This window comes from Sebastes umbrosus, chromosome 2 (genome assembly GCF_015220745.1).
Source record: "Sebastes umbrosus isolate fSebUmb1 chromosome 2, fSebUmb1.pri, whole genome shotgun sequence".
Taxonomy (NCBI): domain Eukaryota; kingdom Metazoa; phylum Chordata; class Actinopteri; order Perciformes; family Sebastidae; genus Sebastes; species Sebastes umbrosus.
The window spans coordinates 17,607,232-17,625,445 of NC_051270.1; the positions used below are offsets into that span (position 1 = coordinate 17,607,232).

The 18,214-nt window shown below is 38.5% G+C and overlaps 1 protein-coding gene across 3 annotated transcripts; it reads right to left on the minus strand.

Annotated features, from left to right (window-relative positions):
• Positions 1-1,290: 1,290 nt before the first annotated feature.
• Positions 1,291-9,701, minus strand: srgn (serglycin). 3 transcript variants are annotated; one of them, XM_037754668.1, is made up of 5 exons: positions 9,544-9,701; positions 6,980-7,121; positions 2,503-2,593; positions 2,259-2,451; positions 1,291-2,154 (listed from the first exon to the last, which is right to left on the minus strand). In XM_037754668.1, exons 1-5 carry the CDS (start codon positions 9,596-9,598, stop codon positions 2,063-2,065), a joined length of 573 nt encoding a protein of 190 aa, XP_037610596.1. In that variant the 5' UTR covers positions 9,599-9,701; the 3' UTR covers positions 1,291-2,062. The 3 variants fall into 3 exon arrangements, with proteins under 3 accessions (XP_037610596.1, XP_037610590.1, XP_037610582.1); XM_037754662.1 differs by having other exon boundaries at positions 2,259-2,430; positions 2,482-2,593; XM_037754654.1 differs by having other exon boundaries at positions 2,259-2,593.
• Positions 9,702-18,214: the final 8,513 nt, after the last annotated feature.

The window sequence follows — 18,214 nt, forward strand, 5'->3', positions numbered from 1 at the left end:
AAGAACTCCCCCACATTGTGTCTAAAGGCAGTGGCTCTTCTGAGAGAGGTTGCTTCAGGAGTGTGGCAGGACAGATGGTGACGCACCCTTAAACGTAAACTAATCACATCCTAGAAAAGCTTAAAAGTTGATTAGCCTACATGATCATCTTTTTATTTATCCTTTATTGAACCATTGCAGTTCACAATGAGATTTACATAACAAGTTGAAGCTATAATTGAATTATATGTAATTATAAATGGCTCCACTTCCCCCAAGGCTTTTGGCTCAAATTACCCCACCCCGGGCATTTTAACAAGAATATATCATCCAGCAGTTTAGAGCTACCGTCATGCTAACAGTATCATATTGTAACTTCCTAAAGCACTAACACGTGTGACTTTTTTTCATACTTGTCTGTAATTGTTCAGACACAAGAATCATGACTCCTTGAACAAAAAAAAAATCACTTTGAATGGCAAAAAGATGTTTTTTTTAACCTAAAGGTGCTAACCCCTTGTCATATGGGCCCCTCTCCATCACAAGGTCAATAAAATCAATGACTCTTCAAATATGTGTGGTCACAAGACCAATTTTGACTATGGTTGCCTAGAAACAAGGGGTGGCTCAACTTCCCCACATCCTCAAATCACCCGACTCTCCTCTACTGAGTAGGACATTTATTTTACAGTTGGAAATTAAGCTTATCAGTGCTCTCTGGTGGACAAATATTGGAATCAGTCTGTTTTTATTTGACTTTTAAGTAGTGGCTCACATCATTTGGTCATGCTGTTCAAAATACCTCTTACCCTTTAAAATAGCTTTCACTAATAATTCCGTTTGGCGCTTTAATTCTGTTTTTTATTTGCAAAAATGTTTTAAATCAGGAACTTAGACAATACCTGTTGTAGGTAATTGTATTGGCTTTGTGCTGCTGTTGTCCTAGAAGTTAAATGTCCCATCTCATATTCATCTTTTATATCAGTAATAACACAACATACAATGCACACACCAATGTCCAGCACCAACTATGATTAGTAATGCACTGCATACATATTCTCTTTAGAAAAGTAGATTTATAAAGTAAATTTAGTTTAAATGTTTATGCAAAAAACATTATTTCTAGGAAATTACACAGCTATAAAGCATCCAAAGATAATTTTATAAGCTAGTATAAAAGTGAAGGCTGGAGCAGGAGAGGATAAACTCAATAAAACTAAAAAGCTACCCAAAATATCATATTATATATAATAAACAGTCAACAGAACAGACAGCAGGACAGTTGATAAAGTCTACTGAAAACACAATTGATACTGTTGTTATAAATCCTTTATTGTTTTTCAAATGCAAATTAGACAACGCAGAGCATGTTGAAATGCACGCATGTGCACATTACATATATTGAATATGTTTCAGCTCACAGTGGTTAAGATTGCGTGAATCCGTTCCTGAGGGGCTTTGGGTTTGCACAATTCTCTTGTTCAACTTTGCAGAACAGAAGTTCCTAAAAGATGTTGCACAACCCTCCTGGATAAGTGTAAAGTTTCACAACATTTGAGACAAAGGGATCAAATAATTTAAATAAGTCTTTGTTTTGTGTGTCTTAAAGGAACACATGGCTCATCGCTCCAAAAAAAAAAAAAATATTTGGAACCACAGCTGCACAGAGTGAGCAATGCACGGACGACATCTTATTGCACTGGTGTTACAATTATTTGAAAGCACATTTCAACTTACACATCTTTTCCACGAGAAAGTGTAAATACAGGTCGCTGCCAACTTAAACTAAATTAGAGTATATATATATACTGTATATCTCATTTTTGCAGACCATTCTTTTGCTTTGGCAGCTATCTTTTTCATTGTTTACAGTTGTTCTTTTGCCTCTGAAGAGAGTGATTCCCACCAATAGCACTGAGAATATAAAATATACATTTGGCCTTTGTCAATCTCTGAGCAACCATGTTTTTACACCACCAGGTGGTGATGCAATATTTGTTTCACTATTTGAATAGACCAGGGGGGAAATAAAACAGATGCTAGCTTTGTGTATGTGTCTTAAAGGTGGATGGGTGTGAACAGACTACAGCTGCAGGAGGTGGTCTTCTCTCAGCTCGTGCTCTGCTGGTTTTGACTCACCAACCAGAGGCCTGCTTGAGTCCCTTATGACCACACCTACAAGCAGAAAAAAACAAGGACAGGTCAGACTACATGGAGCAGAAAAAAGGGAGGAAAACTATTGAATCCATGCAACTCAAGATCGTTTCCAAAAAAATTACCTTTGTATGGCTTCTCGTCCTTCTCTGCCCAGGACTCGCCGGAGCCTGTCTCACCCAAGGTCCAGTCCGCCATGTATGTAGCTGCAGAGCCTTCATAACTTCCAGAACCCTCCTCAGTCACCACAGGTGACTCGCCCTCTTCACTCTTCATCGGCTTTCCCTCCTCCTCCGTCTCTAACTCAACGTCATCCTCCTCCCATGGATTCTCACCCTCAGGATTTGCCTCTAACTCCACGTCATCCTCCTCCCATGGACTCTCACCGCCCTCAGGCTCTGCCTCAGCATTCACGTCATCCTCCTCCCATGGATTTTCACCCTCCTCAGGCTCTGCCTCTCTGGAAACAGAATGAGTCACATGTTGAAAAATGTTGATGTCTGGTAAGTTGTAGCAATAAAGCAACACGACTTCACAAACTAAACATTAGACACTCCATAAGCTTTAAAGATCCCTGCAGACATGTTTTTAAAGGAGCAGTGTGTAGGTTTTAGTGACATCTAGTGGTGAGGTTTCAGATTGCAACCAATTTCAACTTCTCCTGTCTGCCAAGCGTGTAGGAGAACTACGGTGGTCGATGTGAAAACACGAATGACCTTCTCTAGAGCCAGTTATTGTGTGTACGTGGGAAATGAGTGGTAAAGCAAGAGAGAGAGCAGCGGTAAATGTGTGTGAGCGAACCAGTGAGTTTAGCTTTGAGAATGTATACGGCTCCTCAAGACCAACAGAGGTTTCCCGTAACATTATCAACTCCAGCCCAAGCAGGAAAAGTTAACATAGTGATTTGTCTGTTCTGGGCTACTGTATAAACATGGTGGCCGGCTCTGTGAAGAGAGGACCTGCTCCTTATGTAGATATAAACGGCTCATTCTAGGTAACGAAAACACAACAATTCTTAGTTTCAGGTGATAATACACTAAAGAAATCATACTTATTAATATTATATTCCATTGCTGCCAATAGATCCCCCTAAATGTTACACACTGGTCCTTTAAGACATTTGAATATGAATACTTTATATAAGAATTTGTCTGTGATATGGTTTTTCAAGTTCAACTAACAAACTCTTAAAGGGACTTTTTTGTAAGAATCAGAAATTGCTTGTTAACAGCGACACCTGTGGCTGTTAAGTCAACGAAAGTCAGCATCCTGTTGCTCGCGCTTGTGCTCGCTCTACATAGACATGAACGAGCATTGCGCAAAACAGTGAGGCAACATACGTCAGCTTAAACCACAATATCACTCTATATTACACTTGCTTGGCAGTAATGTTAGCTGACCAGACGAAGGTCTCTCCATGAATCGATGCTGATAATGTGTTTTCCTGCTTAAGCCTCCCGACCGCGGTCAGAAGCAACAGGGGAGGCACCGCAGCCCCAGTCGGAGGCGATAACGCTACTCGCTCCGGAGCACAGTCTATTCACTCAGCAGCAGGAAACGACACGGGAAACCTCTGTTGGTCTGGAGGAGCATTTCTGCACAAACCTCCACTGTACATTCACTAGATATTCTCAGAGCTAAACTAACTCTTCTGCAGTGTGTAGTGTGCGCGCATGCACGTGAGAGGTGGAGCGAAAGAGCAAGCGAGAACGAGCGCAGTGTGTGAGTGAAGGCAAGCAGGCAGGCAGAGGAGCAGAGACTCCGGCCCTGGAGACCAAAGCTACGGTCTCCCCTGTGTCTTCTGACCGCGGTCGGGAAGCCGAAGCAGGAAGAGCCAACACTGTTTTGCAATACGGGCTTCACTAGATATAACTTTGCGGTTTTGGTGCTTCCTTGTAGTTTGTGTTGGAGTCTGAGTCTGAACAGCGTAGCCACACGCGAGCGTGCATGGGACACCGACCCGCAATGATTTATACGTGTAAGAAGTTACAAACAGTCCCTTTAACAGTACATTTACTCATTTTACACCCATCTATAAGTATGACAATAGCTTTATTTCGAAGACTTCCATGACGTACAATTGACATTTTATAGACCAAACGATTAATCAAGGAAATAATATTAGTTGCAGCCCTACTGTACACATATCATTCTGCACAGTGACAACTAAAACACATTTTTGAGTGAAGGGGGGCTGAGATTTGGGTGTTGCTTTGTTTATATTTTTTCATACTAATACTGTTCATGTTGAAGCTGTTTCTCCAAAAAAGGACAAAGGCACATTTACTGTTTTAAGCTATTGGTTTTACTTTCAAGCAATCATGAGGAGCAGGTAGAAGTGTTAGGAAACAATTAATTGCAGGTGTGTATCAATTAGGCAGATGATTGGTGCCTTCAAACGGGGTCGTGTTTACCGTGTTCACGAGATGAGTCCGTATGAATGCACCCCCTCTTGCAGTTAATATATTTTAATTTTAGTTGTATATTGTTTTTCTTCGTAATTTTATAATATGTCTGAGGAAAATGTTGATATTCCCAACTCATCTTTTTCCTCTGTCATTATACCTTTGCATTTCCTCCATTATGTTACCCGCTTGCTAAGTTGTCAGCCTCTGTGGCTTCTAGACGCCGACAGTAACGTTAATATTGCCGTTGCTTAGCAGCGGTGTTCTCATGACTTAACCACTTGAACGCCACACATATTGTGTACACGACTTCCCATGTTGTAAACACGAGCTCACGAGTTTCATTTGAAGGCACCAATACTCACAGCTTAAAGGCCTACACAGGTGTTTTCACTTATGTTGCCTGATGAGACCTCTTCTGAGGACTGCGTGGGCGTGTACAGATGTGCTTGATTGACATCTGTCTGACCTTCTTATTAGCTTTATGTTACACCTTGATCATTTTTATTGGTTCATAAAGTTTGGTGACCTCATGTAATGTCCTAACTGCAACAAGTAGAAGTCTAATTAGCCAGAGTAAGTGAGAATGCACAGCTTTTAAACAGTTTTTAGGATTAAATGTCAACATCCAATACCTCTTAACCTCATAACCTGCTACTGCTGATGGTTATAAAGTAAAAAAAAAAAGAAATCTTAAAACAGCAAAATATCTCTGCTCCTTTTTGGAGTAACTCTAGAAATAGCATCAACTTTAAAAAACATTACAGTTTCCAGCTGAATTACTGTATTCTTTTTACATGTAATCTGGTACTTGTCAGACATGAGTGGCAAATACGCAGATACAAAACAATAGACCAGAAGCAGCAGCCCACCAGGCGTCACAGCCCACTTCCTCTCTACGCTTCCCTCCGACTTCCTGTTCAAGGCGAGGTGCAAGAGGAAGGCTGCCGCTGAGGCCCTGGTGTTTTTAATCAAGCTCAAATGATGTCGGAGGCCAGATAACAACACAATCATACTCCTCATTTTTAAAGCTATCTCCTTGCCTCTTTTTTCATAAATCCTAAATAATTTATGTAATTGTTTAGAAACTTCACAACCAAGCCATCTAATTCCCAGTAGGACTTTTAACCAATTTTATTGATCAGACCAAGTAAAACCATGTGATGTAGTAGCTCAGTGGAGTAGCATACAGTATACCAAAGCAGTCATCCACCTTTTCTATGCCTCTTCGTAGATATCTGATACAGAAAATATGCTTTAGAAGATGTGATATGAAGTAGTGTTCTATGACGGAGTCAATATCAGCATTTTTCTTTGGGAACTCTTGTAATACGTCAGTGTTTTTATACAGTTATCTGGGAGTTTACATTATTATTTATGTGCAGACTAGCTGCAACACACTGTGTAATTTCTACAACATTGCAGCTGGACTGCTGCTGGATAAAATATGATTTGTGGTATTCATTTTTTGAAAAGTTTCCCTTTTTTGAATATTAGGTCATTAATGGATAAGCTCGATGTCGGTTCAGAGGAACCATAAAAGAGGAAACTGAGGGCTAAGATCGAGACTGTGATACAGGCTTTCTCAGCAGTCACATAAAACATAAACTCTTTCACATGTACCATATGTGCTAAACACAAACACACACGCAGCTCTTTACTGGCTTATTAACTCCAGAGTTTTAAAGTTCAAGTTGAACTCAATGAAACAATCTGGAGAGTCTAAATTAAAAGGATGGTTTGAATTAAAGGGGATATGAGCTCTGCAATCCATTCTTTTAGTTTATATAAAAACTTGCCATGATAAATATATTTTAATGTTTCAATTTAGCATGAAGCCGTCACATTAAATGTGGCTAATTTCCCCATTTTTCCTACTGTACTCTTGTTCATGACGACTGTACAAAAACAAAAATCTACCTTAAAATAATCTTTCAGTGTAGAGGAAAGACCAACATTTCTCCCCTTAATTCCAAACTATGGGAAAGTAAAACGAAGTCATAGATCAACACCCACTGCTTTAAATTATGTTCGGTATACTCCTGCTTCTGTACTCTGTGACAATATGAACTAGACCTTTAGGGCTTTCTTACAGCAGCTCTAACCTCCCTGCCCTCTCTCTGTCTTTCTTTATCCTCCACGTTGTCTTCTATTTTGGCTTTTCTTGGCCACCTACCTCACACTTACTGTATACACACACACACACACACACACAGAGAGAGATAGACAGTAGTTGTGTTGCTGGAGTTGTGTCAAGGTAACAGATCCAATGCAGCATCAGCATTTCTATATTTACAGTGGACTATACTGTATTATCACAGTGATGGTTGTTTTGTTCTCATTTTAACATTGAAGTGAACTCACTTATACAAAGACACTCTCACCGTAGTCAGAGCAACTCACAGAGCAAATGAACCATCACATCCCAACATGATACTTACAGATAGCGTGCAGTTGAAGCAGGCAGTTTGGCCGGTAGGTCTGGAGTAAAGGCCATTTCTGGACCTTTTTGGGTCACACAGTTGGCCTGGTCGCCATCGGGGTTACATCTCACAAACTTATACACAGCAGTAGTAGGAGCTCCTAGAGAGAGACACAAAGAGAAAAGGTTTGATGTTCAGTTTGGGTATTTTTTTATGTGCAACAATTCACTTCAGTCAGAGTTTTCTTGGGCAACGTTTGGTTGCTCATCTGGATGATTTCAATGTGAGAATTAGGGTGTTTCAGGAGATTACAACATTATTCTGCAACAGGGGGAAGTGACAGTTGGTCTATGGGCTTCAGCGCTTTTTATTCTCTTCAGTAATGTGTTATAAAAAAGTAACAGCATCACAGCTTTATCTCAACACATCGCAGCAGGTTGATCATGATGCTAAAACCTCAAAAGTGTTTCATTGCTTATCATCTGATCGGGGGGTGCTTGACTGTTCGATGATTGATGACTTAACCTGCACTTGCAATTTGCAAGTACTCTGTCAAAATCCCTATTTCCTGTTTTGCCGACACCGCTAGGCCCCTGGCATTGTTTAAATCTAAAAAAGTGTCATGGCTCTTGAAAAAAATCTTAAACACTGATGAAGTATTTTCACGTGTTTTTTAAAGAGTCGGTGTGACATTTCTGCATCACACTGATACTACTACCGAAGGTAATCTACCACCATCTATCATACAGGCTGTTGATATCTGACAGTATCAATATCACTTAACTGGAAATGTAGGTGTTTTTAGATGGGTGTGTGACAAGTAGTTTGAAACTTGTGAGTGAAATGGAAAGTAAAACGGCAATAATAGGCCCAGTAGGCCTATAAACTGATGATAATCTGTTGATTGAGTGTAGTGTCAAATCTTAATTTGTTTGTCAGTGGGTAGAGCAGGTTGGCGGTTCAATCCCCGGCTCCTACTGTCTGCATGTTGAAGTGTCCTTGAGCGAAACACTGAACCTCAAATTGCTCCCCGGGTGCTTCACAGCAGCCCACTGCTGCCACAATACTTATGGTTAAATGCAGAGGTCAAAATTCATGTATGTACCTGTATGTATTAGGGATGCACCGATCCGAGTTTTTCAGTCCCGATACTGATAGCGATACCTGGGCTTTGGGTACCGAGTACCGATCAGATACCAGTGTATAATTAATAATCTGTATGCCTCACTGTGTGGAAGTGAATGGGATCATTTTTTAAAATTTTTAAGCGACAACAGGCTTGACCTAAACATCACTTTCCTAACTTTGTAAAACAAAATGTAACAAATAAATACACAGATAACATAACAAATTTAGTGAATTGTTACTTATTATTAAAATAATAAACAATATTATTTTAATAAGTATTATTTATAATACACATAAATGTGTATTTATCCGTGTCATAAATACACAAATAACATAACGTAAATTTAGTGAATTGTTATTTATCATTAAAATAATAAATCGTACACCAACAATTTGGCAAAAAAAATCTGCAAAATTAACAGGAATTACAATTAAAGTGTAAACCTTTTTAATGCAGCAACAAATTAGTCAAAACTTTCAGTATATAATGTATATAGTATATAAACATAGAATTATCGGCCCCATTGTCACCGATATCCGATCCAGCTATTTGCTATTTTGATTTAATATCTCTGCAGTATGTATGTATATGACTATTCTAATAAAGTTTAAGTTAAGTTTAGCTGCTGATCTTAATTAGGTCTGTAATTGGCAAAACCCAATAATTACAGATAATAAGAACAGAGTCAAAGCAACAGGCTTTTCTTTACTTTTAAAAAGAAAGAAAAAATCATTTTTAGATTTAACCTGCATTAATATATTCCCTGGGAAATTAAATATAACATATAAACAATATATAGAAAACACATATCCCTAGAGTAATACTTTGGATATTGAGGGTTAATTAAAAGCCTATTAAGTAGAAGTCTATATTTGATTTAAAAACATTGAGTATTAGATATAACGCAGCAAAAGCATATCAAAGGATTGTTATTTCTTTCATGTATTAGGGTTTCCCCATGCAGTTTCCTTATGTCATGAGTCCAAAAAGCCCCTTCACACACCGTATCTAAAACAAGCCACAACGAAACTTCAGTAGGAAACTAAAACGCCTTTTGCTGTTTCCTATTTGATATGAAGACCAGACAATGAGCTCCCACATGCTTTCCCTCCTGAACCTCAAAGTGTGGACATTAATCCTCATCATAACATGTTATTTTAACAAGGAACAGATTAAAGTTGTATGTCTGCATTATACCATCAGCTCAGCAACAACATGTGAGTCATACTCCTGATGGTAACCCCATTATACTGACACACACAGAGAGAGGCAAATAAGGGGAACAGTTTCTAATAGTTTTACCTGTCAAGCTGAGACCTTTGATGGGCCAGCAGACCACAGTTTGGACCACTCACTGACCTGATGTAGAGCTTAAACTATCAGGATGTAGACTTGTTTCCACTATAACAAATACTACAAAAAGTATTTTATAATAATAAAATAGTCGACTTACCCTTTCCATTATGTAAGGCGAGGCAGGAGAAAACCAAGAACAGAATAAACTTCATCCTTCAGCTTCTTTAACAAAAACACACCAAGTAAATCTGAAGACACTCCTTCCTCAAATGAAGTCTGCTGATCTGGTGTTGAAGTTGTTAAAGTGAGACAGACAAACTCCCCTAAAAGAGCTCAGCCCTCTCAGTCAGTGCGTCATGGTTTCCTGAAGAAGACTTCTGGTGCAGCAGAGAGAGAGAGAGAGAGAGAGAGAGAGAGAGAGAAAGTGGCTGAACATCCTCAGTGGAAACTTTTGCAATATAGCAGCCTCAAATATATCAGATTATCAGGTCGGATACTGCGTAACATTTAGTGAGACTGGGGAAATACCAGAAGATTCAATCTGTGTTTTTCTGATAATAAGCGACCGACAGGAAGCGACAATTGGTGTTAATTGGCTGCTGTGGGCTCATTTTGTTGTGAGATAAGAAAACGATAGTTACAGACAGCACCTCTGAGAGCTTCACACGAACACAGCAAAGATCACTTTCTAATGGTTGTTTTCAGCTCTTCAGTTCATGCAAAAAAAACAATTGTATGCTCAACTTCCAGTGTGTGTGTGTGTGTGTGTGTGTGTGTGTGTATTATGCCTTTACTTTTACTTGTTGTCACCCAACTTTGCTTTCTTCTAGTTTCACAAGGCTAAACAGAAAAAGGAGAGAAATAGAATCAATCAGCAGCAATTAACCACCATATTAAACCTGCAGTAGGCAGAATATTTATTGCATCATTGGGTAAAAATTCCATAATAAGCATAGACATATTGTAATTTAAAGGGATTGTTTGTAGGAATCAGAAATTGGTTGTCACAGCGACACCTGTGGCTGTTAAGTTAAGGAATGTCAGCATCCTGTTGCTCTCGCTCGCCCGTGTGCACGCGCTAACTGAATGTGAGCGAGCATCCGTCAAAACAGTGAGGCGACACACGTCAGCTAAAACCACAATATCACTCTATATTTCAGCTGCTTGGCAGTAATGTTAGCTGACCAGACGAAGGTCTCTCCATGAATCAATGCTGATCCTAGTGTTGGCTTTTCCTGCTTCAGCCTCCCGACCGCGGCCGGAGGAAACAGGGAAGACACCGGCACCCGGTCAGAGACGATAACGTAACTCGCAGAAAATATGAATCAATATTTTGTCTTCTCTACATCTTGTAGTGTACTGTTTAGCTGTAAAATGAGAAAGTTTGTGACCCGGCAGCCATGTTGAGATCTGTTGAGGAAATACCAAGCACCGCCCACCAGCCGGAGCAAAAATGTTCACATTTTACAGCTAAACAGTTCACTACAAGATGTTTCTGAAAACATTTGAGGCGAGAAATAGGCATTACAGTAACAGAATATTGATTCATATTTGATCAACGCTGCCTAGTTTGACCGTTTGATCAGAGTTCGCGCGTGATTGACAGCTGCTCAGAGACGAGAGGCTCCAGCTGGGCTCTGATTGGTTGTTTTCCTCTTGCAGATGCCATTAGGAGCACCGGAGGACGCAGAGGCACATACTTTTTTTCAGATTGCCTGTCTCATGCACGACTGTAAGGATATAGTGGCCGTTTTATAAAAATAATTGTAATCATATTTGCTCCAATTCTACCCACTGCAGCTTTAACTTCTGCAGGTAACACAGGGAAAAGTAATTATTATGTGGTAATGTACTAATAGCTGTCCTGGGAACACTGCAGGTCCCAAACCCCTGTTAGGGTTAAGATACTCACACCCCAAACTCCACAGCAGCAGACCATCTCCTCAGATACCTATAGCAGTGAATGTTTGGCTGGGTTTGTGTATCAGTGTTGCATGTGACATATTTTTACTTTAGTGCATGCTTTTATGTGTCTGCGCCTGTTTTTCCATTGTGTGTATTTATGTTTTTTATGCGTCTCTCTGCACATGTCCTGCAGATTTGTGTATGCATGCTTGTGTTTGTCGATGGTTGAATGTAATCAAGTGCATTTACTCAACTTCTGTACTTATTACAGTTTTGAGGTAAAGGTACATGCATTTCTTACTACGTTATGGCCTATTGTGCTAGAAATATTTGCTGCTACGTATTTATAGTTATATAGTTATAGCTATTACTGGTTACTTTGCGGAAAATAATTTTGCATATGAAATACATGATCAGTTAAAATATGATGTATTTTGTAGATTAAACTACCCAAACAGTGTATAAAAGTAGATAAATTAGCTCTCCCTCGACCACATTAAAAAGCTACTTACACTTGAAATGCTATATATTTCAGTAATATACAGATGATAAATATAACACTCCACCATGATGAGTAGTTTGCTTTTGATACTTTAAGTACATGTTGCTGCAAATACTTCTCTACTTTGACTGAAGTATAATGTTCAATGCAGGACTTTAGTATTTTTACACTACTGTGATATTGCTACTTTTACTTTAGCAGAAGATTGAAATGTTTCCTCCGCTGCTCTCATGTTTGTGTATATCTTTCTGTTTCTCTTCCTGTGACATAAGACTCTGCTGGTAAACACAAGTTGAGACATTTCAAGTGTGGAGCACCTGGTATGTCCCGGCGCCTCGGGCAGATGAAGTGTATTCATCAGATACGCTCAATGATGACTCACAAGTTACTCAGGATACTCCTGTGGGCTGTCAGGAGCTGGAAGTGGAAGACATAGGAAAAAAGAAATACGGAGTTGTAATTCATGTTACAACAAGCATGTGATGCAATGAGCATGTGATTTTAAGGAAGTGTTAATGATGGTAAAATGATAGTTGTTTGTCACAATTTCATGAGCAGCTATCTCTCTACGGTCAGTTTCTAGCAGATTAAGAAAAAACGTAAAATATTTCTAATGCAGATGTTTTGGAAAGGAAATCAATATATTAAAAACACAGACTTTGATTGAATCGGTTGACTCTGTCAAAAGAACAGACAGACGAGTATAGTTTTTTCAAACTCCCTTTCTTTTCTGCTATCAAAAAAAGCAAAAAGACTTCAAAGTGAGCACCAGAAAACATCTGTAATGTTGGATTTTTTTTTTGTTGGTGAAGTAAAACCGTGTTATTCAATTTATATATAGTAAATAATATTCTCAGTATTGGCTGTAGCTCAGTGGGTAGAGTGTGTTGTCCTTTAACTACTAGGCTACTAATAAATGTCAAAGTGTCCTTGAGCGAGACACCGAACCCCAAGTTGCTCCCCGGATGGAGGGATGGGTTAAATCAAAGAGGTCAGAGGTCAAGTTTCGCGTATGTACCTGAATGTATATGACAAACCTAATAAAGTTTAAGTTTAAACAGAGGAAGGGAGCGCTGCTTGGTTCTGGTGGCTCACACAACAGGTGCTCTTTAGTAAGGCAGGTAAAAGTACATGAAACAGAATCATGTAGGCCTACTACAAAAGTGGTCTTCTGCACCACTTGAGGACGATTTATCCAACAAGACGTCCTGGATTATGTTGCAAAATGTAAGTTTAATTAGCTTGTGGTCTGTTTAGTGTATGACATAAAGCGTGGGCTGTGGCTCGAGTGGCATGGCATGTCATGAGGAGTTAGGTCATGTGATCACAATGAACATGGATAGACAACAAAACAAAAAAGGGACTGTTAACTTTAAGGTCATTTTATTATTAAGTGGTAAAGCGTGGCTTGAACCTCAGTATTTCTTTAAATTACTCCCTCAGTGGTGTCATCATTAGAGAACAAAACCACTCTTTCTATACAGTAATAGAGACAGTATATTATATATTATGTATATTCTGTATTTGCTTCTTTCAACCCTTCATTGAAAATATCACCTTTATATTGAATTAAATATTCAAACCAATTTTTTTTTTAAAGCACGCTGGACCACAACAATATGTTGAAATGTCTGATTTATTAAACACAATGTGGCACTCATCTTCTTGTATCTACTAACAACATACTGACACATTTTGTCCAAACTAGATCTAAAGGGAAAACAAAGTTATGTAGGTTTTAGCAGTTTGCCTACACAACATGCATTATTATTGATGCACCTGCTGCTGAAGGCTCTGCAGGGTTATGTCCATGAACTCTTGAATTCTGTGTATTTGTTGACGAGTGTTGGTTTCATCAGTTACTTGATGAACGGTGGGAGGAAAGCTGATAACCTCTGTGGTTTTTGTGATAAATGTCACATTTGGTGAGCATTAGCAGTTTACTCTCACGCAACCTCAACCTCAGTGTTTATCACAGCTTTTCTTCATGCTACACAGGCCACACTAACACTCAATCAGCACTGTTTTTAAGAGAGAAGCATTGACTGAAAGAAAAAAAAAGATTCTTATCATTAATTAATCTTAAATGTTTGGGTATTTCTCCATAGTATTATAGGATATGATTTTGGGGATAACAAGCTTGGACCCAAAATGCAGGTAAAGATGAGGAGGCAGGAGTTCAATGATTTAATGAAAGAAAACTTATAAGAACAAAAGTGCAACTGGTTCGGCAGGAAAGTTCAGACAAGCCAATCCAAAGGAATAAACTTGAAATACAAAAACACTGGAAATAACTCTCTCAAGGATGAAACACAACACATGAGGAGCGACGACAGACTGACACGGAGCTAGGGAAACACACAGACTAAATAAATTAGGTAGACACAAAGGCGGGAAAATACAAAGGCAGGGAGCAATACTAGACATGACACACAAGAGGAGGGAGCTCATCAAAAATAAAACAGGAAACATAGAATGAATGAGATATAACAGAATAGCCAGAACCCTAGAAACCGAAAGACTCTAGATATATCAAAACTAATAATATAAGCCACAAAGAGATAGAAACACAAGATAGTGTCTTAACAAAAAGGAAAAGTCCAACGGCCTCTGGTCACAGCTCCAGACCGTGACGCCGTCTCTCTTTTTTAAATGTCCCCTTTCCTCTTTTACATTTGATTCATTTCCGTGAGTAGGTTGTGTGAACATACGCACATTACAACCAACTGTGGTTTATGATGTTTGGACGACCTTCTTTTGGTTCAGCCTGACCTAGTGACCTGTTTGTGTGTGTGTGTGTGTACTTGTACATGAGGACCAATTTGAGTTTTAGACCTTCAGCGTGAGGACATTTTGGTCCTCACTTTCGTACAGACCTTCAACCGCCTGTTATGTTTGAGGGTCAGGACTTGATTTTAAGGTTCAGGTTAGAATTAGGTTTAGGTTAGGGTTAGGCTAAGGGTTGTGGTCAGGCATTTAGTTAAGATGGTTAAGGTTAGGTTTAGGGGCTATGGAATGCATTATGTCAATGAGTGTCCTCACAAAGATAGAAGTACCCGGTTGTGTGTGTGTACACGTTACTGTCAGCATTCTGTCAAATATTTGTTGAGTTCTTGTTCAACAGAGACAGAGGTGGCTCTGTGGGCTGAATACTGCATTCCTCTCATTGACTGTCGTTGCTGTGGTCTTCCTACTCCTCTTCCTCTTCTTATTCCTCCTCCTCTTTGTCCTCTTCACGCCTATTTATTGTCTGTCTAAGACAAGAAGCGAAGAAGTCCCAGAGAGAGAGGGAGAGAACTGTTTGTTTCAGCTGACACATTGATACGATGCTGCAGGAAGTGGTAACATCAGTTGCTATCATTTTCCTTCAGGAAATGACACACTAGCCTGCCCAGCCTCGCCGCCACACACACGCACGTGTACGCACGCACACACACACACACACACACACACACACACACACACACACACACACACGTACGCATCACATCGTCACATACTGGAAGTGACATATTTATGAGGCACATATACCCACTTACACACATCGCTGCACACTCAGCATGTCTCCAGTCTGCGTTTCTCTTCTCTCCTCCAGTTGTGGAGGTAGTAAGTAAAGGTAGTAACACCACAGCGTAGAAGTACTCTGTTACAAGTCAAAGTCCTGCATTCAAAACTTTACTTGAGTAAAGTACAAAAGTATCAAAAGTAAAATACTTGAGAATGGCCCATGTCAGAATAATATATATATATATTATATTATTGGATTAGAGCATTAATATTGCAGCTGGTTATAGTGTGGCAAATCAAGTCATTTATTAGTTGGTTCAGTATTTTTATTCAGTATTATTAATACAAAATATTAATCTGTAAAGTAACTAAAGATGTCAGATAAATGTAGTGCAGTAAAGAGTACAATATTTTCCTCAGAGATGTAGTGGAGTAGAAGTATAAAGTAGCAGAAAATGGAAATACTCAAGTGAAGTACCCTTACCAAAAAGAAGTTTATTCAGGTGTGCTATTAGCGTACTTATTTTAAACCTAAAATAAGAGAGTATACTTTCAGTTTAATTTTTATGTACTGAGATATGATATGATCAAAGATATACTTAACAAAAGTATACATAAGTATACTTGGCTCATACTGACAAGTATACAGTAAAGTCTAAGTACACTTGGTTATAAGCCTACTTGTACTTAATCTTTTGATCGAGATATACTTAAGAAAAGTATAATTAAGTATTTTTGCCTTATAGGCTTACAGAAAAGTATACTTGGCCTGTAGTTGTGCTTACTTTTTGATAATGTAGCCTATTAAAGTGTGTGAGTAAATGTACTTAGTTACATTACATCGCTGCTCTCCTCTATAGTACTCAATACTCGAGCAAACTGAAACTCTACAATGCCTCTACAACCACTAATATCTGTGATATTATGTTTGATATAAATATGTGTTTCCATGCAACAGGCAGTCTGTCACTGCACCTATAAAAGTCAGCTTTTATAGTCTGCTTGGTTTCCATTCCCACCCCTGTCACATTATGTGGGATTCAAGTCTGTTGTCTGAGTTTATGGCCTTAGAGACAGCGCTATTTTCACACTCTCACAAACACACATATATGCAAACACAACAGGATCATTTCACAAGACTGCTGCAGGCCAAAGACTTGTGAGGGGAAGCGGAGCAGTGACTGATAACCACAATAGGCTATGTTAGCAGTTTTTCTAAAGAAACACGCTAAATGTATGACTACATGTAATTCGGTAACTGTGTGCATCACGCTCAGCAAACTGCTTGTGTTGTAGTATGATTATATTATTATTATATAGTTTATTTAACAAGTCAATCTCATTGAGATCAAGATCTGTTCTGTAAGAGAAGCTCGAATACAGATGAAACAATCACAGACTTCTCTAAAAAGGTCCAAAATTAAAAGTTTAAATTCATCCAGCGGGACGAGAAGTTTTAAAATGATTTTATGTTAAACTCACTTCATGTCTGTGCTTAACTCTGTGAATTGTATCCATCGCTACAAAGTCACACTGGCCCAGAAAAACTTCTACAAAAACACTTTCCCTCAGCGATCATCGCCCTGAATAAGTTAAAATAACCTGTTGGCACTGTTCTAGTCAACCATAGTTTTAACAGTTTTAGTCCTATTTTACGTATGTGTGTGTGTTTTTAAAAGTTTGTTTGATGTTGAGTTTCTTTATGACAGATAATATCTATCTATCGATCTATCAAAGGTTTTTCTGCACATCTGTAGTTATTCTTGGCAGTTGATAAATTGAATCATACAGGGAAACTTTCTGTATTGGTTCACATACTGAGGCTTAGACATGCCAATATGAATATGAATATATTGTGAATCTGTTTGTGTACGCGGTGTAAGGGTGGATTTTCCGGTAAGCTCTGTTTGTTTGCCAAAACAGTTTACTGGAAAATAATTCACAGCATATTAGTTTCAGGTGTGATGTGCTGAGCAGGTATGTATATACACGTTTTGACAAGCATCAGAAAGGTTGCCTAGGATTTTACAGGTCCGCAAATTTCATAGTAATTACGTGATAATTAGCAGGTGACCTATTTGAAATTTCTTTGGAATTACTGCCAAATTACCACAATATTTACTTTTATATACAAAATTGATAAAAAATTATTTTATTATAAACATTATTTAATAATTATCCGCTAAAATAGCATATAATGGTTAAAATAGGGCCCTTAGGCTTGAGGAGTGGCTGTGCGCTGCTCTTCATCGGAGGTGGAAAACCAAAACTAATAGAAGACACTTCTGATCAGGAACAAATCTCACCATTGTGTGACTTATTGTCTACACAAATGTAACCCGGTAGCTAATGTAATGATTCAGGGAGTTTATTAAGAAATTTCAAAGAAGTTATTTGCTAATTATCATCTATTTATCAGCAGACATGGAAATAATGCATATCAATTAACTTTGTATTCTTTTCCTGGAAATGTATTAAATAAATTACCAGCTATACAGAAATAGTGGAATATAATTATTAAATAATGTTTATAACAGTCATTTTTGATCAATTTTGAGGTAAATATTTGGGTAATTTGGCAGTAATTCCAAAGAAATTTCAAATAGGTTACTTGCTAATTATCACTTAATTACCATGAAATGTGCTGAACTGTAAAGTGTTACCAGATTATTTGATGAAATGAATCTGTAAAACTGATGTCAGGGCTCTTGAGCTTTTGTCACACATTTATAATGTTTTGATGGAGAAACTACTGTAATAAAGGCTTAATGTAGCTACAGTATGTTTCTCCATTCATTTATGTGTTTTCCTTTGACATCTATAGAACTCACTACAAGATTAAACATTTGTTTAACCTTAGGACACTTGGACTCTGATGGTGATGAATCCTGTCACCATAATATCATCAGACTTG